Genomic DNA, 23,146 nt, shown 5'->3' with positions numbered 1-23,146 from the left:
TCATGAAATACGAATAATTTTAATTAATTATGAAGCGTGCGGAAAATGCATGATAATTAACTATACATAAAGCGACACAATCATATGATTTGGTGATCACGTACATTATTGAAAACACATGCCGAATATTAATTAGGATTAGTCAAGTTTACAAACTAATGATTTGAGATATTGATCCGCAAGCGATTATGAGTTTACTCCAAGTTCCTCACTTACGTGTCCCTTTTTTTGTGAGATTACACTTATATGTTTGTCTCTTTTTCCTCAAAACAAATAAATATGATGTCCTCAAAACAAATAAATATGATGTGCGTCATATATACATTGGTGGATTATTCTCTGAGAACTTAAGTTTCGAGGTTAGCAGTTGTCTAACATGTTTTGTTAAGTTAAAAGTAAAAACAAAATGATTATCAAATGACTTGTTAAGTTTCAATAAGACTCGTGGTAAGTTAATTGCAATGTTCTAAAAATTGGCCTAGTCGAAAGCCTAAGTGCTAGGTGGTGGCCAGCCACCGAGACTGAGCCATAATCGAGAGAAAAATCGGAAAGGGATTAGGCAGGCATTGAGGCGGCTCTAGGCAGGTGATTAGGCGTCTTAGGCGATTTAATTTGATTATTTTATAATTCGAAATCTTTTTTTTTCTGCTTTTCAAACTTGAGAAAGAATGAATGGACAACTACAGTTTTTGCACACTTTGGTCCAACCAAGAAGAAGAGATCAAGGAAGAAGAACAAAGAGTATCTCTCTCTCATTCCCAACCCATGTGACCTCTCAACTTTCACCAAATCTTTTTTTGGTTTTTGTAACTATTGTCCAATTAAGTTGCGTCACCTAGTTTGCTAGTTAACATGGACTGAAAGTTTGGCGCCCTTGCTTACCTTCTATGTGACCCACTTTGCCAATGTTTTTAAGATCATGTGTTTGATACTGTTATTTCTCCTAAAATTCACTATAAATTCATACAAGTTTTGACAAATATCCTTTAAAGTACTACGGACTCGTAATCACTTAAATTTTCATCTCATACAATCAAACTCACCAAAATACTAAACAAAATTTAGCGATATTTTTATATATTATATGTTATATAATAGATTCAAATAAAATAAAGAACCGCTTAGATCTCGCCTAAGCTCCTCCCAGACGTCCGACTAACATCTACTGATTTTTAGAACAATGGTTAAACCTCGTTATAGCTAAGACTAGTTGACAAATTAGTCCAATCATCCCCGATCGTAATCGATCCACACACATTTTCAAGTGGTAATTCACGCAATCATGTGATATAGCAAGCGAACAAGTTGGAGAAATCTCTTCGACAATTCCGAAAACAACCCCATCACTCTCGCTGAAACTACAAAACCTGCCAAAGCTCACGAGCTTTGGCACTGTCCATGATATAATGCAGCTTGTGTTGAATCAATTCTAATAATGCATGCCTTCCCGTTGGGAAAAAGAGGGATCACGAAAAGATTCCGGATTAGAGAACAAAAACTTAAGCGGCTAAACGCGTCAAAAATCTGTCTTAACAGCGACCCCCCGCCAATCCCACTTTGCCACCTGTGATCTACACTGTTTTAAGGGTTGCCACAACATCAGTGCACTCACTCTTTGTTCTCCTTTGCTAAAGAGTCAGAACTCAGTTTGCGGCCTTGAACTCGTGGACTGATTGACGTGGCGTTTTCTGATGTCGGTTAGTTCACTTAATTAAAAAGATTTACATGATACGAGTATATTGTTTAATGTTATTGTGTTTTCAGTTAATGTTGTAATGTTAGGCAAAACAAAACTCATTTATATTGTCGTAATATTGACTCTATATTTGTATTGTACGAGTCGCTCTCTTAATTAAGATTAAATTTCTTTCTTGTATTATTACTATACAAACTACGAAAAATAAGAAAATTTGAATTGAGACGTATTAGGGCAACTCCAAGCTAACAAGGATTCTATCTTTGCGAGACTCAATGAAGGAACGTTTATCGTACGCAACCTTATCATTACTTTGTAAATAGGATGCATCCACGACTTGAACCGTGACCTGTTAGTCATAAATGAGCAATTTTTCTATTACCCAAAGACTCACCCTCCGTTTTGCAAGGATCGAAATGAGAATGTCTGTTGTACGCAACCTTACCTCTTCCCTTACTTAATGGTTGTTTTCATGACCCAAATTAAAAAAAATAAAAAAGTAAAAAAAAATTATAAAATACAAGACGAGCAATCCATGACTTACTGAATTATTATATTTTTGGTTTCAGAAGTGGGGGTCAAATTCTGTATTGTCGTATCTATTGTATTTTTAGTTTTAGACAAACACTTTTGTGATTCTTTTGAATAAACATTTTAATATTGTTGACGCGTTGCCGTTGTACATGTTTATTTGTTATTTAAAGACAAAATTCTAGACTGCGTATTGACTGTCCTTTGATTCAAATCTAATTAGAGTGGATTTTTATTGATTACAGCTAGATTTCTCTTAATTGGGAAATTAAAGTTGCCCTAATCTTTTTCTTTCATAAGATTTTCTAATTAATTTGCTTCATTTTGATTTTTAGGTACTAAATTTTATAATTTTGTGGTGTTCATCTTAAATTGAATATCAATTGTTTTTTCTACATTGCGGCAAATCGAACAATTTAATAAAAATCAACGCGTAAATTACTGATCTTGATTCACTTGGATATTTGGTTTTCTTGTTCTAGCAAATCACGTGAAGTGTAGCAACAAGGTCACACCGTTATAATTAAGCATCAAACTCATCAAAATACATTAGAACATGAAACCTCCACAAGAGAGAGTGAGAGAGAGAGAGACATCAAAAGTCTAAACACACAATAGATTTTCAACGTGCTCATAATATATGCACTACGACATATATTATTATATAAATGAAGAAACATTTCATTATACTTATACAATAATATATGACGTATCGTATCGTATTTAAGCCATATTAAAAAACTCTCCAAACCCATATAAATGAATAAACATTTCATTATACTTATATAATAATATATGACGTACCGTATCATATTTAAGCCATATTGAAAAACTCTCCAAACCCACATACTCTCTCACTCACTGACTCATTCCCTCCTCTTTCTTCGACACCAATATATATACCTGCTTAGAACCCAACAAATCCACCAAAATTCTCAACCCTCCCTCTCTCTCACTTAAATCATCCCCGCACCCAATAAATAAAAATAAAAAATAAAGAAAAACAAAAATGCGGCAGCACACACAAATCTGCCTTGTGACTCCCTTCTCTCTGTTCTTTATCTTCTTCTCGTCTCTCAATGTAAGCCATCTAAATTTCTCTACCCAGATAACAGTAATCCAATTTTTTTATTTATTTCGTACCGTTTATGAATTAATTCATACTATTGATTAATTTTTGTACCGCATTGTTTCTGGCTACTTTAATTTTACTTGTTCCGACCGATTTGCCATTGTTATGACACAATGCAGGTTGCTGTCGCCGCCGCCGGTGGCAGCTCCGGCGCAGCCGAAAACCCATTTTCGCCAAAGGCCTATCTGGTTCGTTACTGGAACAAAGAGGTCCGGAACGATGCGGAGAAGCCATCGTTTTTGCTCTCGAAGGCCTCGCCATTGAACACGGTGGACTCGGCTGCTTTCGCGAAGCTAGCGGCTCAGAACGGCCTCTCGACTCGGCTGCCTGAGTTCTGCTCCGCAGCCAATCTTCTCTGCTTCCCCGATTTGGCACAGAGCCTAGAAAAGCACGACAAGGACGCGAATTTCGCGATCTACGCAGACAAAAACTTCACCAATTACGGCACCGATCGGCTTGCCGGAGTCGACTCGTTCAAAAACTACTCGCTCGGCAATAACATCCCTGTCGACTCGTTCCGGCGGTACAGCCGCGACTCGGTCAACCACAAGGACCAGTTCACCAGCTATGCCAACGACGGGAACGTGGTGGACCAGAGCTTCAACGGCTACGCCGCCGGAGCCACCGGCGGCGCCGGCGATTTCAAGAAGTACGCCGACTCGGTGAACGTTCCCCACCTCGGATTTAACTCGTACTCGGACGATTCAAACGGGCGGTCCCACGGATTCACGGGTTACAGTGAGAACGCCAACGCTGGCGACCAATCGTTCACTGGCTACTCCAAAAACGGCAATGGGGCCCCGAACGAGTTCACGGGCTACGGATCTAACGCCAATGTCGTCGGGTCCGGGTTCACAAGTTACGGCCAATCCGGGAACGGAGCAAATGACAAGTTCAGTAATTACGGAAACGACCAGAACAATCCAAAGAACAATTTCCAGAGCTACGGCGACGGAGGCAATGCCGGAGTCGAGACATTCACCAGCTACAGAGAAAGAGCCAATGTCGGCGACGACTCGTTTCAGTCGTACGCCAAGAACTCCAACGGCGAGAAGATGGATTTCACGAGTTACGGCAAGTCGTTCAATATCGGGTCGGATAAGTTCACCGGGTACGGGAAGGGCGCGAAGGGGCAGGATATCGGGTTCAAGATCTACGGCGTGAACACGACTTTCAAGGACTACGCCAAGAAGGAGACCGTAAGTTTCAAAAGCTACACCAAGGCCGGCGCCGGCTCCGTAAAAGCGGCGGCGGCTAGTGGCAGTTTGGTGAAAAAATGGGTGGAGCCGGGCAAATTCTTCCGGGAGTCGATGCTCAAGAAAGGAGTCGTGATGCCAATGCCCGACATTCAAGATAAAATGCCCAAAAGGTCATTTCTGCCCCGGACAATTCTCTCCAAATTACCATTTGCCACTTCCAAAATTGCCACCCTCAAGCAAATCTTCCACGCGGCGGATAACTCGTCGATGGAGAAGATCATCGTCGACGCCCTGCAGGAATGCGAGCGCGCGCCCAGCGCCGGCGAGACGAAGCGCTGCGTCGGGTCCGCGGAGGACATGATCGACTTCGCCACCACCATCCTGGGCCGAAACGTCGTCGTCCGGAGCACCGAGAACGTCAACGGGGCGAAGCACGACGTGATGGTCGGATCGGTGAAGGGAATCAACGGCGGGAAAGTCACGCAGTCGGTGTCGTGCCACCAGAGCTTGTTCCCTTACCTACTCTACTACTGTCACTCTGTTCCAAAAGTTCGGGTATACGAAGCGGATCTTCTGGACCCGGTTTCGAAGGCCAAGATCAACCACGGTGTTGCCATCTGTCACTTGGACACGTCTGCCTGGAGTCCGACTCATGGGTCTTTTTTGGCATTGGGCTCGGGTCCCGGTCGGATCGAAGTCTGCCACTGGATCTTCCAGAATGATATGACTTGGACTATTGCTGACTGATGATGACGTGGAGGGTTTGCCCGTTTGGTTAATTTGGGTTCGAACCTGTGGCTAAGAAAGGTTAGCCCCATGGCTCGACCTCGAGTTTTTATTCCTTTTTTTTCTTTGTTTTCACATTTGGAACATGTCTTAATTATGATATATGATCCTTGATAAATGTTTGTGTGTTGCTTCCCCAATAATTGGAAGCCAAATTAATGGAGCAATGAGTTTAATCTATATATTATTACTAATTTTTTATTATTGCATTATTGTTTTTAACTTTATATTAATTTTTTCTAATAATTTGGTTGAATATTAATAAATTCCAGTTGAAAAAATAAAATGAAATTGCAATTTTGTTATAGAAGTGATACTAAGGGAGAGATTCAAACTCATATTTTCAGACTTCAGGAGCAAAAAAGAATGCGTATAATTAAGTGGGAGTGTAGAGAAAAATGCCAGAGATCGTAGCTACTCGTCTTATTGCAAGTAATTACGAAATATTTAATTTAAAGTGCAGATGGCTAAAATGCGATGGGTTTGAAAATGAAGTGGCAATGCAGTGCTAGCCATTGGCGTGCAAAATGTGTTAGGCGTACGAATATATATATATAACGAAAGGCGGAGGCCAATTCGGCCGTGTGGGTAAAAGATGAGGTGGTCCAAAGGGCCACACGGTTTCTGCTATGTTGCAAATTCTGGGAATGAGAAGGGCTTATGACCCATGAAGGACAGCTGTTGTTGGAGGCACCGTCCTTTCTTTTGTTTATCCGGAAGAGTCCATAAGGGTCACGCCAATCCTTATTTTTGTCTCTGACCCTGAAAATTAATAGAAGTGGTCTTTAAATTTGTGTTTTGTAAATTATTTTAGTTATTTGTGAAAAGTTTATCAGTAAGAGTTGTTTTGACAAAAATACCCTTAAAAGGTGATCACGTATGTCATTCTTCAAGTGATAATTTAACGAGGATATTAATAGATTTTACACTGAATAACCAAAATGATGTACTAGAAAAAAAATTCAAAAACCGATTGAAAATTATGCAAATTTCATTAACCATTTTGAATAAAAATCCTTCACAATTTAACCCCCAACAATATTACTGGATGAGCAAGGATGTATAGAAAACTTGGGAAGGCTGCATACAAAACACAACTAAGTGTGCGTAATACGTATGTATCTATTTTTTTAATGTTTGTTTTTAACCTTTTTGGGAAATTTATTTCATATTTTGTTTTATATGTACATTGTATGATTAATTAATTTGACATTATTCGTAAAAAAATATGATATTATTATATAATGGGAACTCTAACGAAAAACTCACAGTACTGTTTACTTTAACGAAAAATCACATTTTTACACTAAAAAGTCAATCTTGGTACTATTCACTTTACCATTTATTTTGTTCTTATCGTTAAAACTCAAAGTTTTCAAGCTCTTTTCATTAGTTTTCCTATTATATAATTAGTTTTGCATATATAAATTAATAGGAAAAGCATGCAACGCAAGTTTCTAACTTTATTAGGCTAAATTATCGATTTTGTATAAAATCAATACAAAGTTACCATAGTGATAATAGATCAACAATATTTATGTTAATTACAAATAGGTCAATCATGTATTATGACACTTAAATGCATATAAAATAAACAAAAATTACAGAATCTGTCATTACATCTGGCACCCACTTCAACTAACACCTCATTTCTTAGACACTGCATGGCAGTGTCCATTTCCTAGTTCCCTTTTTTTCCATCACTCACACTCCTTCTATCCTTCATTCTTCGAGCGACCATTTATTTTTACGTTTAGATTCAGACACTACAATGCAGTGTTCATTTCCATGTCTTGTTTTTCTTGTATTACATTTTGATTTAGAAACTACAATGCAGTGCCTATTCCTTGGTTTTTTGTTTTTTTTTTTTTTTTTACATTTTGATTCAGACGCTACAACGTATTGTCCGTTTCCTAGTTTTATTTTTTTTTTTCTTTTTTACGTTTTGATTTAGACACTGCAATGCAGTTTTCTTGGTTATGTTTTTACATTTATACTTAGACGCTGCATTGCAGTATTCGTTTCTTGGTTCTCTTATTTTTGCTGAAATCTTTTCCACATTTCATGGAGTCTCTCTCAACCCTTAAAATTACTTCTTAAAAAAAAACTATAAATTTCATATCATAGAACAAAAGGAGATAGAACCCATCAAATTAATCAAAATGCAAAAAGATTTCAAACCCAAAAAAAGAAAACATCAAAACCATAAAATTCAACCCCAAATTCATCCCCACAGTTCCTCGTCACTACGCCTTGCAGGTGAAAGATGGCGGCAGTGAGGCGTATGTATTGAAATTAGAGCTGTTTGGATTTGATTTCGAGTTTTTTTCTCTTGCAGGTGGTGGTGGTGGTGTGGCGTCATCAAAGAGTCCCACCAAGAACAAGTTGTTGGATTGGGAGTGGAAGCAGGTTGAGAGAGATTGATGTGGTGTCTTGGCGGGGGAAGGCGGAGCACACGTGGACGTCTTGATTGCATATTTCGCAAATCTGCTTAACGGTTGGTTGTGGGCTGGAGGAGAAAGGTTGGGCAGCGTGTAGTCACAATTTTTTTGAAAAAATTGAGAAAGAAGGAGAGAAGGGTAAAATTTTGACTATTGATAATGCCTTAAAGTTCATGTAGCATTTATTATTGAGTTATACCTAATTAATAAAAATATATCACCGATTAAATCTAGAACAAAAATATATCACTGATATATTTTCAAATAGTTAAGTTTTAATGATAAAGACAAAATAAATGATAAAGTGAATACTACCAAGATTGACTTTTTAGTGTAAAAATGTGATTTTTCGCTAAAGTGAAAAATACCATGAGTTTTTTGTTAAAAATTCCTAAAAAAAAGTATGCCGTTTAATATTGACTGCTATATATTTAGGATGAAGGCCTTTAATTTTATATAAATATTGAATCATTACCCATTTGAAATTAGGTTAGAAAAATCGTTAAATGTGTAATGTTGACGTTGATGCGCAACAACTCTTCATATGATAGAAAGCGAAAGTGTGGCAGATATACTTTATCAAGTTTCAAGATCAATTAGAATTTAGAAGTGGACAATATGATAATGTTAGTTAGATTAACGTCACATATTAAATTTGTAAATAGCATGATGTGACATTAACTAAGCATATTAATTAATGTTAAATAATAATTTAATTATCAATTGAAATGCATCCAAAGTTTTTAGACTAAATTTACAAACAATGTAATGTATTATTAATAAAAAATAAACACATTAATTACTATTTAATAATTCAATTATCAATAATAACTTTATATAATTTATAAAATATAATTTAAAACTTTCTAAACGCGTCCTATTTTTTACAAAAGATCCAAGACGAAAATATCACATCCATAATTCACTTTGGATCCTGAAGTTTGAATCATAACTTTGGATCCTGAAGTTTGAATCATAAATGGCTATTCATTTTCAAACATGTCAAATCAGTCATTTGGCTTGAATTGGATATCATCATTGTCGATGTTATTGACAACGTATCATCATTGTCGATAATGTATGAATATATCTTTCAAATCCATGCACAGTTAACTGTATTATAGAAATTAAAATTCATGAACGTTTTTGCGGATGGTGTTCTAAAAGTTTTCGTCTAATGTTGTCTAGGCGTTAGTCGGCTAATCACTACCTTAATTAATTTTTAAGCGTTTAAAAAAATAAGAAAAATCATCTAGACTTGTCAAAGCATCTGTTTAGATTGCAATTCTCGGGTAATATGCTAACGAGATTAAATTTGTAGACAAAGTTTTCGAAACTAAAAGATATGAAAGTTGATAATTGGTTTATTACTTAAACGTTGATAAACGCATTCATTTTTATTGGTGACACATCATTTAATTTACAAATTTAATTTTTCAAGAAAATTGATAACTACCCGGCCGATGTGCTTTTCAGTTTCCATGCATGCACAAAAAGTGCGGTTCTTGGGTTCCATCGATTAGGGTTTATACATATAGGAGCTTTAAAGGAGGAGGATGGGATTTTCTCAACTACGTAGCTGCTGGTGCTAGTATATAGGTGGACCACAGACAAAGACAAACCAAGACCATCACTACTTGCCATACATTTGGTAGCTATGATATGAAGCAAGAGTCCTTTAGGTTTAGGGAGGAAGCTCTGCATTTCCTTTCCCACCATATCATAAAACCAATGCCCAGTTTTTGGCCATGATATCAGACCAACCACTCTCTGCCTGTCATAAATTTCCAACACACATGGTGAAGAAAATTTATTTTCGGAAAATTTTATAGTACTGCAGAGTATTTCTTTGTGATTTTTTAATCGTATTTTGATTATTTATCATATACCGAAAAATCCCTATTATCTTCCCTTTTTCCCTCTTTTTCACTTACAATATACGTACACTCTTGTAAGATCTATTCTACATTGTGTTTCAATGATCGGAACTGTGTAATTTGTAGTTGCAGACGTCTTTCCTCAAAACTCACAGAAATAATTTTTTTGTTGCGTAAACGCAAAATGCTGCAGGATGGTGATGGGTAAAGATCACGTTGCTGCTAGGGTGCTGCAACAGTGCTTTGAAGTGTGAGAGAAGTTGTTGCAGGGTGAAAACTGCTTTTATGGCTTTTGAGTTGTTGGGTCAGTCTCAGTAGATTCTCAGGACCCGGAGCGGATTAAATGCAACTAGCTCACCCCCCCTCCCCCCCCACAAAATAACTCTCTCTCTGGTATCCAATTGTGATGACTGGCTTTACATATATTAATTTCAAGGGAGACTTTGGATGCGGTCCCTAGTTATGAACAATCTTTGACTGAAACTTTGTTGGTTTTCAATTTTTGATCCAAGTCCCTAAAATTAATTGATAATTTATTTCTATGTACGTTACTATATTTTTTAAATTAAAAATTAAAATTTATAGTTGTTTATATTAATGAGATTTTAAATAAAAAACATAATTTGTGGGATTAAAAATATTAAAATATAAATATACTATTGTGTGTGTGTGTGTAAACATGGGTACATTCATAAAAAATAACCAAAAAATTATTGTATCAAAACATGGGTACATTCTTCAAAATGGGTACATTTAGCAAAAATAAAAATGGGTACAAATAAATTAAAAAATATGGGTACAATACAAATAAAACTTTAAAAAATATGGGCACAAAAAGAAATTAATATATGGGTACAAATTAAAATTGAAAGAAAAATTGGTACAAATTAAAAAAGGGTTGCAAATTAAAAATGGGTACAAACTAAAAATAAAAATATATGATAAAAAATTTAGCCATAAATATAAATATACTAATTGTAACATTTTTAATATTAAATGAATATATTTATAAATAAAAAATATTTTATTATTGAAATAATTAATGATATTATTAATACAAAGGACCTTGATCAAAAATTGAAAAGTAATAAGGTTTTAATCAATAGAGTAGTAAAAATAAGGATGAAAACCTAATTACTCCTAATTTCAATTTCGATAAAATATTGTTCTAGTCTGGAAGGCAAAGCAGCTGACGCTGCAAACCCTAGCTCAAGAATATATCAGAATGCGAATCAAGAGTAAATTGCGTACGATAGACGTTCTGACTCTTGCAAAGCATAGAGCCTTGTTGGCTTTAAATAATTACAAATCAATTGCTAAAGATGCAGAGGTTCGATATATTTTAAGCTTTTATACTAAATTTTTATCCCTCTATGTCATATATTCTCACTATTCCCCTTTATGAAAAAAAATTCTTGAGACTGAATGTCTAGACAACATCTTAAATTAAGTAAAACGTTCATCTATGGCTTCTAATCATTTTTATTACAACAATTTTCTTTAATAGAATTTTTTCGCTCATGAGACTTAGCATGTAAATAGCTTGCTACAAAACAAAATATAAATTGTGAACATATTTAGTGACAATAGATGGATTGGCAAAATATCTTTAAGCTCTTATGCTAAAATTCTATCCTCGCAAAACATAATATTTGTTTTTCTTTTAAATACAACGATATTCTATTTTTTTAAAAGAAAGAGAGATTTTTGTAGCCGATATTTTACTTGCTCACAGTCAAAAGACAATCCTAAAATGGTATGTTTTTCCCAACTCCAAGTATATATGTTAATTCGATTGTTGATCAAATGGGTAAAAGGGTGGTCAACAAATTTATGATTGTATGTATACTTAACAACACTAATATAATTCAATTAGGATTAGCTTCTATTTGCAAAAGCAAATGAAATCATGGTGTATCCTTATCCAAGAGGCATTGCAATTTCCAGATGAGTAGATGAGGATATAAAATTAATTATAAACAATGTTTAAAAGCTTAAAATTATTCAAATATTTAGTTGTTAGAGAAGTGTCAATGAGATTCTCTTAAAAATAGGATTTTTCATGAATTCTCTATCATCTCACAGTTTAACATTAATTTATTTCTTTTTTTTCATGATGACATGCTTTTCAGATTAAAACAGCTACGTGTTTCAAAATGAGGATATCATTAACGTTAAGCATAGTGCTTAATGTACAATCAAGTTCGAATTGGAAGGGTTTGGCCAATAACATCACCATAGATGAAAATGACCTACCTTGATCAAATGCATGCTTTTATTCAAGTATTTTGGCTATAACAATTAACATGGTGTTTACCAAATGAATGGTTTACTGTTTATAGTTCCAAACTTTCAACAATGAGATAACTTTTTTGACAAGACGAGATTTAAACTTTAAACTGTGATAATTTACGATAGGGTATTCAAATTTGTGCGCCATGAGGCATACTGCAATAGCTATTTTTTTTGGTAAAAAAAAGCTTAGGGAGAGATTGGTTACTTTCACCACCAACGGCATTGCCGGAAGAACTTATGCGTGGCATCTAGCTGTCATTTGCCACCAGTATGAATTTACATAGAAATTTACAGATTGCGCGCAAACGAGAACTAACGGCATGACTTGAAGTTTTGAACCATGGTGAGGTGACACACAAAGCTGGACCTTACCAACCTAGCGAACCCTCTTCGGCCTGCAATAGCTAATTTGAGAATATTACAGGCTTAGGGTTTACTTGGAAGTTAAGCCCAAATTCCCCTATTTTACATTAACAACGAACTTAATTAAGTACTTACAAGTAATACACGTTAGTGGCCCAACTAAATATTTGTGGCAAACCACATGATACACAGTATTCATGACAAAAACGATACGTTTATGTGAGTCCTCCTAGCTTCTAGAAGAGTGAACTACTAAAGTCACCACTACTCCCTTTTCTAATGAAAAAAAAATGTTTATTAGGTATTTGTGGCTTAACATTACATATGAAAGGGCGTGAACGGGTGCGAAGACGCTAGTATAACTAATTAACAATGGAAAGATATATTGAATTTCAGGATCCAGTTTTGTGCCAATTATTTAAGTTAATAAGAAGCCCATGGGCTCAGCCACTCAGGCTTTAAAATATTGGGCCAATTGGCATGTGGTCCATATATGTTGTCAGACTCAGCCCACAAACAATTCTTTGACTGGGAGTCCAGGATCAAAGCTTTGAGCTTTGGAAAAGAGTCGAGGGAAACAGACATGGCGGCTAACTGCGCGAGGCGAACCCTACAATTCTCTTCAGCTTCTGCAAAAACCATTCTGTCCCGTCCACCGTCTTCACCTTTCGCCTCCAATGCTTCTAAGCTGACCGAACTCACTTCCCTCAAGCCTGCTTCTGCTCCTCGACTCGCTGCCCAGAAGCTCAAGTTCTCAAGGTTCGGTTTTTATTTTTGGAACTTTAATTTTGTTTAGCAATTGATTGAAAAAATTCAATTGGAAAACTGAATTTTGGGTCTTTGTGCATACGGGTTTTTTATTTTATTAATTTCGGTTGTATGATTAGTTTTTTATGTTCTTCATTTTACTGAAATTTCGAGCATTGTTAGGACAACAGATGAATTTGTTACTAAATTTATAGTCAATATGATTTGAGAAAACACCGTTTGTGTTCAATTCATGAACTTGTTATTGTTGTGGTGAGTGGTTGGTATTAAATTTAAACTGTGTTGGGAGGCTTTAGAGGATTTGTGTTTTTCACTTTCAGGCTTCCGGTGGAGTTAGGCGGTGCGCAGTCATTGATCCCGTTGCACAGTGCTACTGCTTCTGCATTGTTCACGTCGCTTCTGTCTTTGCATAATACCAGCTGGGGGTGCCTATCAGAAGGTACTCTTCGGAATTTTTCGTTGGTTTTCATACAGTGGATTATGTAAGTGTCATATGTTTTTGAATGTCGTTGCATATTATCATTTATCATTTCCGAGAATCCATAGCATGTTTCTCTTCGATAGTGTTGTTAGTGAGTTGTACTCTCTGAAAATGAATAGGCGTTTTATGTTGGAACATCGTGAATGTGACTTTTGATTTATTACTCGCACTTGGTGCGATGGCAAGTGCCTTCGCCCATGAGCAGTAGGTCTCGAGTTCGAGACTTGGGAGCAGCCTCTCCATAAATGGGGGTAAGGCTAGCCGACATTCACCTCTCCAAGACCCTGCGTAAAGCGGGAGCCTTGTGCACTGGGTACAACCTTTACCTTTTTTAAATGGTTGTTACCATGCCATGAAGGGAAAGGTATTTTTACTGCAGAAGAGGGTGTAAGATATGAGATTTCTCTTATTACCTGTTTTTCAAGTGAGTTGAGTTGGACCTGCGGTCTACTGATGTTTGATGCTGCACCTAGTTTTTAAGGGGTCGCAGTGTGTTTCCAAATTATATGTCTCATGCTTTTTCATAGTGGTCGGATGGTATTGTATTTTACGGTACCAAGGGCTATTCTATAAAATATGACCTCATTGGTTACTCTGTCGTTTATTTTTCCATGAGAACGTTAGCCAGCATCAATATTGTTGGGATTCATAATCTCAACACTGAGTAATAGCATTTCTTATATCTGATACAGATGGCTAAGTTGCATACGAAAATAAGTAGCTGAATGCATTGTTCATAGTATTCTTCATACATATTCTTGTGACATGGTGAAGGAAGGGGGAGAAACATCTCGACTCTGGAATTCGTTCTATTATGTATAGGTAGAATGACATGCCAAGTGTATTATATATATAATTTTTGCTGTTTTTCATGGTTTTTGAATGTTGTCCATGAAAACTTGTTGGAACTTTAGTTTCCTAGACATCCTTATATCAGACGTACTTCGATGCTTTTGTTAATTGTAATACATACCAAATTAACTAAGGGTTCTATTAATGTGGCAACTCATCTTTTAATTTGGTAACTCTGGTCGCTAATAAATCCCAAATCAAACCTTAACCCTAAAACAGAGAAGAAGATGATTGCAATACTCAACAACCTTTCTAAAACAGAGAACATGGCTTATAAGCCACTAACAAATCCAACGACTAACCCCAGATCTAACAAACACTTAACCATAATTAACTGATTCAACTAACAATTAACTCAGGTTACTCTCAACGAAGGATAACAATGGCTATTTGAGCCCCCCACCAATCATAACATGACATTTGGTACCTAAACCGCCACTCTCCCATATTTCCTGTTAATAATGGTTTCGTTACTGATGGGTGATTGCGATCAGAGAGTTTCGTTACTGAAGCATGACTCTATGTCCTCCAGGCTTCCTTCATTTTCTCACCTTGTATATATGTAACTGGGTGCAGGTTTTGCAACTCCACTATAGCATGGCCACTGAGCTGCTGTTTCTGGGTACACGCGGGATCATGAATACAAGAGTTTGTTTCTGATTGCAATTGAACTTTAATGTAACTTCAAAAAGTAGATTATCGTTTCATTCTTTCTCGATGTTTTTCAGACCTTAGTTATGGTGACCTGACATTCTTCATGTCCTCGTTAGAAATTTTGAAAACAAGAGATCGGGAATATCTTGGTACAAATCTGCGACTAGCTTACTGTTGTTTTTGAAACAATTGGTAAAATGGCTGTTATGCTTATCGGTTTTATTGGCGATAAAGTTTGCAATACATTATTGACAGGGTCGATTAACTTAAAAGAGTTAGTTTGATAACCATTTCATTGCTAGATTTCAGTTTTCGTTTTCTGTAGTGGGAAAGTATTGTAAACTTTGTAGTATTAACTTTACAGGAGCCTGGATCAAAAAAGAAAAAAAGAAAAAAAAATTTACAGGAGCCTACTAGTTAATGGGTCGTGACAATCCGTGTTGGATTAATGGATCATGTAAGAAATTGTCATGCTTAATGTTTAAACCCGGCAAACGGATTGTGTTCGTGTTGGATCCGGCTCGTTAACAAGTTGACTTGGAAAGTGTTATTTTTTTGTCAATTTGTGTCCAATTAACAGGTTGTAGAAGAAATTGCAAGGACCTGTCAAAGCCACATTGCGTAATTTTGGAATTTTATAATAGGAAAACTAATGAAAAAGAGTTTGAAAACTTTGAGTTTTAACGATAAAGACAAAATGAAGGGTAAAGTGAATAGTACTATGATTTTTTAGTGTAAAAATGTGGTTTTTCGTTAAAGTGAACAGTACCACGGACTTTTCGTTAAAACTCCCGTTGTTATTGTGAATCTGGTTTAATTGGTAGATCAAACTGGTTTGAGCACAATAAAACTTCATACCAAATTAATAAAATAAACAACTCCCTTACCCCTTTTTGGGATCAATGAAACGAGCAAGTCGGGATATTTTTTATTGGAAATTGTTATTAGTATTCTAAAAATTTCATTCTACACTCTGAATCTTTTATATTTGGAAAAAAAAAATACACTTATAAAAAGGGTAGAAAAATACACTTCCCTTTCCATTTTGAAAAAGATTACGTGACGCACCAGCAAAATCTGACCGTTGGCCCAACGTTCGAAAATCTCCGAATTTTTAAAAAGTAACCTTTTGGCACAGATAGTTCCCGTTGCCAACGGTCAGCTTAAACCTCACCAACTTCTTATCCCCAAACCCTTCGACGAGTTAAGAACTGTCTTCAACTCAACAAACTCGGTCGATTTCCCACTCAAATTTGCTTGATTTTCCGACAAAATTGCTACCTGAATCTTCGACTGCGATCGTCATCTTCCCCAATTCAACAACCTCGAAAAGGCGAAAAATGGCAGCTTTGGCACCGGGAATTCTACTCAAGCTCGTGGACGGAATGAACACAGGGGTCAAGCCCACGGGCGAGTACCGGAGCGCGCTTCTGCAGGTCACCGACATCGTCCCGGTGGACCTCGATGAGAAGAGCCTTTGGCCCACACAGGGCTTCTACATCAAAATTTCCGATTCTTCCCACTCAATTTACGCCAGCCTTCCTCCGGAGCACAATGACTTTGTTCTCAGTAATAAAATGCAGTTGGGTCAGTTTATATATGTCGATGGATTGGAGCCTGGGTCTCCGGTGCCGGTGGTGAAGGGAGCCAAACCGCTCCCCGGCAGGCATCCTCTGATGGGTACCCCGGAGCCGTTGATGGGGCTGAGGGAGAAGGGAGAGAAAAGCGAACAAATGTCGAATTTGAAGCCCACTAGAAGGGGGTCTTGGGGAACAGGGCTTAATGGAGCTGATGGGGTTTCGTCTCCCATGTTGTTAAAGCCTGTTCCTTTGGATTTCGATCAGTGCACTCCTGTTAAAGAGCGAGGCGGGCGAAACGGGTCGATGTCTCCAATGATTAGGGGGAGAGTGGGAAGAGACGGAGGGTTGACTTCGGGGATTCGGAGTTCATTTGGTGGTGGACTTCTGGCTAAGATGGCAGATTCGAAGGGAGGTGAAAGCCCTGCGTTGAGAAAGAGCTGTGTCACGCCATCTATGTCGAAGTTTCAGAGAAGCAGAAGTGTGTCTGATCGAGAGCCAAGGATCCCAATTAGCCCCTTCAACTCAGCTGTAGGTACATTGTTCCTCTTTAGCATATTTTTCTGAGCTGCACAGATTGATTTTTCTAGTTAGTAGAACTTTTGTTTGTGGAAGAATGTTTGATTTTGTTTGTTGAAGACTGTTGTATTTGTTGGCTGAGAAAGCGAATTCTTGCTTTGTTGTAGGAAAAAAAGAAGAGCTCGACTCCACCACCGCGATTACGAAATGCAAGAGTGGCAACTTCACTCAATGTGGCTGGAGATGCAGCACAGAAATCCTCCAACTTGAAGGAGACAAATACGAATTCTCAGCAGCAGCCGCAGCCTGGTAATGTGTGCAACGAAAACAGCACTATCCTCCCCATGAATTTACCAGGAAGGCTCAGCTTGCTTGGCAAAGTAAGTACTTTCATCTCCAAGTGTTGCTTCTAGTTCTAGTTTACGACCGAAACCAATTTTTTTTGGGTTTTGACTCTTGAGATGAGATTGTATTTATGCAGGAAGCTGTGCAGCATAGAGATTCTGCTCAGAAGATTGCCCTTAATGCACTCAGAGAGGCTTCAGCTACGGATACCTTAGTTCGATCTCTCAAGTAAAGCGAATCCCCTCCTTTTTCTTATATAGTAGTGAAAAATTGAACTTCGAGATATTTGTTTGCTAAGATCAATACCAATGCTTGCTTGTGCAGGATGTTTTCAAACTTGTGCAGAACAGCTAGAGCAGATGCCCCATCAGCCTGCTTTGATAAATTCCTCGAATTCCATCACCAAATTGTCCAATCAGTAAACGATATGGTGTCGATACAAGCGGCTACTTCAGCTTCTGAAATGACTCAGACCACTCCAAAAGTTAAGCAGCATAAAGATAAAGATCAAGATGATGAAGAATTTTCCGTCCTGCATGAAATTGTTCAAAACTCCGTGGACTCTAAACTAAACTTGTCGAAAAGAAGGTGCGCATTGTACAAATCAGTTGCAGCCGTTCCTGAAAGAAGCGAGCAGAAAACAACAACGTTCGAGAAGCTCCTGAGAAGCTCTACTCATCAAAAGCCGAAAGCACCATCCACTCCGCTTGGAAAGCTGAGTCTTGAAACCATTGGTGAGAACGACGAAAACAAGAAGCCGGCTTCTGCTAGTATAAGCAGCTTAAGCAACACAATCAGGTTGAGTAAGCAGATCGAAACGGAAGCTGGGAACTGGTTTATGGAGTTTATTGAGATGGCATTGGAGACGGGGATGAAGAAAACAAAAGGCACGACAACGGATAAAGATATCCGAAAAGTGCCCCAATCTGTCATTCTCAGATTGATTAATTGGGTGGAAGTAGAACAGTGTGACAGCAGCAAGCGGCCTGTGCATCCGAAAGCAGCCCAGTTGGCTCGAAAGTTGAGGATCAAAGTGAAGAATCCTTGAAGTGTTGGCATTGCTAGTGTTTGCGTTAGTAACATTATTTGGGGATTCTTTCTTCTGTTGCATTTGTTGAATTGAAATATCTTATTTGCATATGTTTTCTTGCATGTAATGGTGATAGCATAGGGTGTAGTGATTCAATATAGACCATCCCACATACACAAAAAAAGGGACTTGGATTGTCTGCCCTCTAATTTTGGTGCCCTCCTGTGCCCTCCTGTTTTTGTAGTCATGGTTAAGCCACGTCAACATTTTATATTACTATTTCTTTTTGTTTTATTATTTTTATAAAAAATAATATAAAATATTGACGTGGCTTAACCGTGACCACACAAAACAGAAGGGTACGAGGAGGGCACCGAAATGGGAGGACAGACAATCCAAGTCCCTAATTCTACTACACAAGTCAGAACTCCAAAAAAGAAATAAAAAGGAATAAATTTAAAATACCAATAATACCCTCACAAGTTTCTCGAAATGACACCCCTACTATCCCCAACAGGGATGAGGATTCTTCCGGATCCAAATGGTGGGGATCATATAGATCTTCACATCTTAACTGGTTATCATATATCGTGCGATCAAAAATCATTTGAATTTTATTATTTAAAATTAAACATAAATAGTATATGACGAAAATTGACTGTACGATATATGATGAATAGCTAAAATGTGAGAATCTTTAGAATCCTATCATTTAGATCTAAATGGAATCCTCATCCATTAACAGATCCTCTTCGGATCTTTTTTATAAGAATCTTAGAGATTCGTAAATTGTATTCATTTATCGTACATCATATAATTTTTGTTTGTATTTAATTTTAAATAAAAATATTTAAAATAATTTTTAATAGCATAATGTACGATAAATAGATATGATTCACGGATACCGAGATTCACAAAGAGAATCCGGATTCCTACTACCCTTCTCCCATCCAGCGTCTAGTCGGTTTTCTTTCCCTCTTCGAAGTTCGAACGCAAATCGAAACCCCTGGAAAACCCCAATTTATTCCAAAACCTCAACCCCGCCAAGAATCCTCCTGTGCCCACCCTCGCGACTGCCGTCTTCCTTCTCCAAGCCGCCGGTAAGTATCTTTCTCGATCCCAATCTAATTTTTTTATTTCCCATCCAATCCCTCTCTTCCGGTTTCTTTTTGTTCGATTTCCAATTTCAAATTTAATGTATAAAGTCTCAATTTTTCAGCACAGGGACCAAATTTAGGTCTTAGGGTTCGTCTTTGTTTCTATGAATGGATCTTCTCCGAGCATACTCTGATCAAAACGACGACGAATCGAACGAGCCAGAGGAGCACAACCAAAACCCTAAATCCGCACCGTCCTCCCCAGACGCGTCGCCGCCTCGGCTCCTCCCCGCCAAGTCCGCGGCGCCCAATGTCGACGACACTATGCTGGCCCTGGCGGTAGCCGGGGCCAACCGGTCTTCCACCCGCCCCATCGACCCGACCCAACACATCGTCGGCTTCAACCCCACGTACGACCAGCTATGGGCGCCCATCTACGGCCCATCCCACCCGTACGCCAAGGACGGCATCGCCCAGGGGATGCGCAACCACAAGCTCGGCTTCGTGGAGGACGCATCGATTGAGCCCTTCGTGTTCGACGAGCAGTACAATACTTTTCACAAGTATGGGTATGCTGCTGATCCATCGGCCTCTGCTGGGTACAATTATGTTGGAGATTTCGAGGCCTTGCAGAAGAACGACGCCGTCTCTGTGTATAACATTCCCCAGCACGAGCAGAAGAAGCGGAAGATTGAAAAGAGGAAGGAATTGGAGGAGAATGAGGGTGAGGGTGAGGATGAAGATATGGACCCCGAGGAGGTCCAGAACCCGGCTAGTGACGTGTGGTTGATGAAGAATAAGAAGAGTCCGTGGGCGGGAAAGAAGGAGGGTCTGCCAACGGAGCTGACTGAGGAGCAGAAGAAGTATGCTGAGGAGTATGCCAAGAAGAAAGGCGAAGAGAAAGGGGCTGGCGATAAGGGTGAGGCTGTGGTTGAGAAGACTACGTTTCATGGGAAGGAAGAGAGGGATTATCAGGGTAGGTCTTGGATTGCACCGCCGAGAGATGCTAAGGCGTCTAATGATCACTGTTATATTCCAAAGAGGTTGGTGCACACTTGGAGCGGGCACACGAAGGGTGTGTCTGCTATTAGGTTCTTCCCTAAGTACGGGCATTTGATTCTCTCTGCCGGGATGGATACCAAGGTGAAGATTTGGGATGTTTTCAATACCGGAAAGTGTATGAGAACTTACATGGGTCACTCTAAGGCAGTTCGGGATATTTGTTTCTCTAATGATGGGAGTAGGTTTTTGACTGCTAGTTATGATAAGAATATCAAGTACTGGGATACTGAAACTGGGCAGGTGATATCTACATTCTCAACCGGGAAGGTTCCTTATGTTGTCAAGCTGAATCCAGACGAGGATAAGCAGAATGTATTGTTGGCAGGTATGAGTGATAAGAAGATTGTTCAGTGGGATATGAATGAGGGGAAGATAAATCAAGAGTATGATCAGCATTTGGGTGCTGTGAATACGATTACATTTGTGGATAATAACCGTAGGTTTGTTACTTCCAGCGATGACAAGTCGCTTCGCGTATGGGAGTTTGGGATCCCTGTGGTTATTAAGTATATTAGTGAGCCTCATATGCATTCTATGCCATCAATTTCACTGCACCCCAATTCCAATTGGCTTGCAGCACAGAGTATGGACAATCAGATTCTGATTTATAGCACTAGGGAGAAGTTTCAGCTCAATAAGAAGAAGAGGTTTGCCGGGCATGTTGTCGCCGGGTATGCTTGCCAAGTCAATTTCTCGCCAGACGGACGGTTTGTTATGTCGGGTGATGGTGAAGGTAGATGCTGGTTTTGGGATTGGAAGACATGCAAAGTCTTCAGAACTCTCAAATGTCATGAAGGGGTATGCATTGGGGCTGCATGGCATCCCTTGGAGCAAAGTAAAGTTGCAACATGCGGCTGGGATGGCTTGATTAAGTACTGGTAAGTAAAGTTTCATTTTGTAACACTTTAGGCCGCTTTGTAATCATTCATACGTGCAATACTTGGTTTTCTGATTTATGTGTCTATTAGTTTAATTAGTTGTTTTAACCGATGTGCCTATATGCATTCATGTCTGCAAAAAATCATGCCATGAATTCGTAATGCCAACTTTTGATGCTCGATATATCTGGTAGCTAAGTAGGGTGTATTGATGTAATGCGATGCTCTGTATATTTTGTGTATGTAGCAATTTCAGGATACCAAACTTGACCTTGTTCGCATCTAGCCTCTATGTTTGCGAACTATAAATGCAGGATTCAGACTTGAGATGTGTTGCTTTCTCTCTGGAAGAAGCTTCTTTTCCTCCACCCACGACACGGATATAGGGTGGAGCAGGAATTTTTTTTCTTTTAAGGCAGGAATGTGAAGCAATAATTTTGTTTTAGAAAAATATAAGTTTTGAGGATGGGAGAAATCCCCCTCCACCCTGTTCCTTTATTTCGAATCATTCTGTCTTTCCCTGTTTGTGCTATAATGTCAAAATTCAAAAGTTCTCTCTGTGCATGCATGTGTTTTACCTTTATTTTGAAAAACATCGAAATAAAGTCAATGTGCTGACTTTATTTTATCAAACCTTAAATGGATAAATGCTACTAATTGTGCTATGGAATATGTTTCTTTGTCGTGCATTATATCGCTTAAAACAAGCTCGTCACTTCTCATGTTTGGTAGTTTAGTTTGAGCCATCAAAATTAGTTATGCGATTGATTTTAACGACAGTAGGTTCCATCCCGCAATTGATTCATTGGTTTCATTGTTCGTTAAGAGATGTTGCAGTTGCTTTACACGCATGTGTATCAGTTGACTAAATTTTCCATACCTTGCACTCTCCTAGAATATACGAAGTCTGATTAATCTTTTCGTGTGGTTTGCAGGGACTAGCTGCATTCCACTTCGGTTTGGATGAGGGACGGTAACTTGATGTACCCTTTTCTGTTCCATATGTGGGGGGTATGGTGCCGTTATCATCGGATGTGCCCATCTTGGGGATTGCCGGACTTAAGGTTACGTATAAAGATTGCAGCACAAACTCTGCCTACATCTTTATCTTACTACAATCACCATATGTACTTGTAATACAAATTTTTCGGCGTTTTGTTGAATCTGTTCTTGTAGTTTTGAAGAATTTGAGAAGTTCTACAGGAGTAACGTTTTTGCAAATGTTTATGTACTTGTATTTTATCAAGACTTTGAGAAGTTGACAGCCAGTGATAGTCCTCCTCTGCTTGCATATAATCTTGTAGCAAAAACTGCACCTTCCACTATATGGTGCAATACATGTCCCACACGTTGAAACGTCAGTGGCAGGTAGAAAATATTCGACTTTGGTTTTGCATTTTCATCCACAAATTATCTAATGAGGAACTAATTACATGAAGGTAGCAGATGTGTTTGATACGACTGATCGTTAATCCACTACTTAAATTCTGCAACTATCCCTTAGATTTATCCTGCATTGGAGTGGGATATGAGGAATTGTTGATTCGTCACTCACATTCTACA

At 38.2% G+C, this 23,146-nt stretch overlaps 4 protein-coding genes across 8 annotated transcripts; all 4 read left to right on the top strand.

Annotated features, from left to right (window-relative positions):
- Positions 1 to 3,140: 3,140 nt before the first annotated feature.
- Positions 3,141 to 6,136, top strand: LOC126596069 (polygalacturonase 1 beta-like protein 3). 3 transcript variants are annotated; one of them, XR_007613819.1, is made up of 3 exons: positions 3,141 to 3,308; positions 3,479 to 5,365; positions 5,808 to 6,136. XR_007613819.1 is itself a non-coding variant. In XM_050262536.1 (2 exons), the coding sequence occupies exons 1-2, from the start codon at positions 3,237 to 3,239 to the stop codon at positions 5,303 to 5,305; spliced, it is 1,899 nt and encodes a 632-aa protein (XP_050118493.1). In that variant the 5' UTR covers positions 3,141 to 3,236; the 3' UTR covers positions 5,306 to 5,524. The 3 variants fall into 3 exon arrangements, 1 of the variants encoding a protein (XP_050118493.1); XR_007613818.1 differs by having other exon boundaries at positions 5,692 to 6,136; XM_050262536.1 differs by lacking the exon at positions 5,808 to 6,136 and having other exon boundaries at positions 3,479 to 5,524.
- Positions 6,137 to 12,859: 6,723 nt separating this feature from the next.
- LOC126596346 (protein NUCLEAR FUSION DEFECTIVE 6, mitochondrial-like) lies at positions 12,860 to 15,347 on the top strand. Its single transcript, XM_050262900.1, has 3 exons — positions 12,860 to 13,079; positions 13,409 to 13,527; positions 14,998 to 15,347. Exons 1-3 carry the CDS (start codon positions 12,904 to 12,906, stop codon positions 15,015 to 15,017), a joined length of 315 nt encoding a protein of 104 aa, XP_050118857.1. The 5' UTR covers positions 12,860 to 12,903; the 3' UTR covers positions 15,018 to 15,347.
- An 860-nt stretch (positions 15,348 to 16,207) lies between these two features.
- On the top strand, positions 16,208 to 18,755 carry LOC126596343 (uncharacterized). The gene is made up of 4 exons (XM_050262896.1): positions 16,208 to 17,183; positions 17,339 to 17,551; positions 17,653 to 17,744; positions 17,841 to 18,755. Exons 1-4 carry the CDS (start codon positions 16,416 to 16,418, stop codon positions 18,562 to 18,564), a joined length of 1,797 nt encoding a protein of 598 aa, XP_050118853.1. The 5' UTR covers positions 16,208 to 16,415; the 3' UTR covers positions 18,565 to 18,755.
- Positions 18,756 to 19,454: 699 nt separating this feature from the next.
- On the top strand, positions 19,455 to 22,851 carry LOC126596344 (uncharacterized). 3 transcript variants are annotated; one of them, XM_050262898.1, is made up of 3 exons: positions 19,455 to 19,646; positions 19,771 to 21,583; positions 22,519 to 22,851. In XM_050262898.1, the coding sequence occupies exons 2-3, from the start codon at positions 19,812 to 19,814 to the stop codon at positions 22,523 to 22,525; spliced, it is 1,779 nt and encodes a 592-aa protein (XP_050118855.1). In that variant the 5' UTR covers positions 19,455 to 19,646; positions 19,771 to 19,811; the 3' UTR covers positions 22,526 to 22,851. The 3 variants fall into 3 exon arrangements, with proteins under 3 accessions (XP_050118855.1, XP_050118854.1, XP_050118856.1); XM_050262897.1 differs by having other exon boundaries at positions 19,766 to 21,583; XM_050262899.1 differs by lacking the exon at positions 22,519 to 22,851 and having other exon boundaries at positions 19,766 to 21,587.
- The last annotated feature ends 295 nt before the right edge of the window (positions 22,852 to 23,146 follow it).

The sequence above is a fragment of the Malus sylvestris genome, chromosome 13 (assembly GCF_916048215.2).
Source record: "Malus sylvestris chromosome 13, drMalSylv7.2, whole genome shotgun sequence".
NCBI classification, from domain to species: domain Eukaryota; kingdom Viridiplantae; phylum Streptophyta; class Magnoliopsida; order Rosales; family Rosaceae; genus Malus; species Malus sylvestris.
This window is presented reverse-complemented; position numbering and strand designations above follow the sequence as displayed.

Excerpts from the sequence above, each read along its gene's own strand:
- LOC126596343 (XM_050262896.1), top strand. The coding sequence starts at position 16,416 with ATGGCAGCTTTGGCACCGGGAATTCTACTCAAGCTCGTGGACGGAATG. Across the intron at positions 17,184-17,338 it reads TTAGCCCCTTCAACTCAGCT|GAAAAAAAGAAGAGCTCGAC; the intron begins GTAGGTACATTG and ends GCTTTGTTGTAG. Across the intron at positions 17,552-17,652 it reads GGCTCAGCTTGCTTGGCAAA|GAAGCTGTGCAGCATAGAGA; the intron begins GTAAGTACTTTC and ends GTATTTATGCAG.
- LOC126596346 (XM_050262900.1), top strand. The coding sequence starts at position 12,904 with ATGGCGGCTAACTGCGCGAGGCGAACCCTACAATTCTCTTCAGCTTCT. Across the intron at positions 13,080-13,408 it reads CAGAAGCTCAAGTTCTCAAG|GCTTCCGGTGGAGTTAGGCG; the intron begins GTTCGGTTTTTA and ends TTTCACTTTCAG. Across the intron at positions 13,528-14,997 it reads CTGGGGGTGCCTATCAGAAG|GTTTTGCAACTCCACTATAG; the intron begins GTACTCTTCGGA and ends AACTGGGTGCAG.
- LOC126596344 (XM_050262898.1), top strand. The coding sequence starts at position 19,812 with ATGGATCTTCTCCGAGCATACTCTGATCAAAACGACGACGAATCGAAC.
- LOC126596069 (XM_050262536.1), top strand. The coding sequence starts at position 3,237 with ATGCGGCAGCACACACAAATCTGCCTTGTGACTCCCTTCTCTCTGTTC. Across the intron at positions 3,309-3,478 it reads TCTTCTTCTCGTCTCTCAAT|GTTGCTGTCGCCGCCGCCGG; the intron begins GTAAGCCATCTA and ends GACACAATGCAG.